We start from the raw sequence: 845 nt of genomic DNA on the forward strand, positions 1-845 counted from the left end.
TCCTCCCCTAAGTTCCATTACTCCACTATCTTCCCCATCTCTACTCCTCTCATTCTCTTCCTTCCCAACCTCTCCTCACCTCTCCCCCCTCCTTCCTCTCCCTCACCTCATCTCTCCCTCACTTCCCCCACACTCCTCCTTCCCTCACTCCCCTCCCTCACCCCCCTCCCCTCACTCACCTCGCCGCCTTGAGCCCCCTCACAGCGAAGTCGAAATAGAACGCGGAGTCGATCTGCGGGACGGTCATCAGCTGGTAGTTCTTCTCGAGCATCTGCAGCCTCCCTCGCATCTCCGAAGTGCTGTGGGGTCGGAGGAATACCACGGAGGCGTTCTCGCACCCACACTCCAGGTCCTGGCGTTGCTGTGGGAGGAGGGGAGCGAGAGTGTGAGGGTGAGTTTGTGGGAGGGTTGAAGTGTGGGGTCTGGGCTCGGGAAAAGAAGGGAGATGACTTTCTGTGATATGCCAGAAGTCTTTCATATCCTCATTAACGAGGGTGGAGGAGGGATTCGTCATTCAAATTACGACCGAATTTTTTTTATCTATACGTGCAATTGATTAACAGATACATCAACTCTCATCAACCTTCCCTCACTCAAACAACCACAAACCTCATCCATATCGATTATTCATAAAATACACCCTATCACCACACCCTTAAACTCAGCATGGCAGCATAACCACACCTCAGCATACCTTCGAGAGCGCATACCAAGCATACTTCCGGCCAAACATCCCGTTGAAAGTCGCAGCATCCAGGATCTTGCTTATGGTCTTGAGATTTCCCACGGCGAAGTAATTCACGATGTCAGCGTCCTGCGGGGAAGAAGAGAAGTCAAAGGTGAGT

The 845-nt window shown here is 52.4% G+C and overlaps 1 protein-coding gene across 1 annotated transcript in view; it reads right to left on the reverse strand.

Annotated features, from left to right (window-relative positions):
* The window catches only part of LOC119594665 (ionotropic receptor 25a-like), a gene marked incomplete at its 3' end in the record, with an annotated part of 33857 nt that overhangs the window by 25355 nt on the left and 7657 nt on the right, over positions 1–845 (reverse strand). The window contains 2 exon segments of the mRNA XM_037943721.1: positions 180–361; positions 695–814. Coding sequence (XP_037799649.1) covers positions 180–361; positions 695–814 — 302 coding nt within the window.

This window comes from Penaeus monodon, chromosome 34 (genome assembly GCF_015228065.2).
Source record: "Penaeus monodon isolate SGIC_2016 chromosome 34, NSTDA_Pmon_1, whole genome shotgun sequence".
Taxonomy (NCBI): Eukaryota; Metazoa; Arthropoda; class Malacostraca; order Decapoda; family Penaeidae; genus Penaeus; species Penaeus monodon.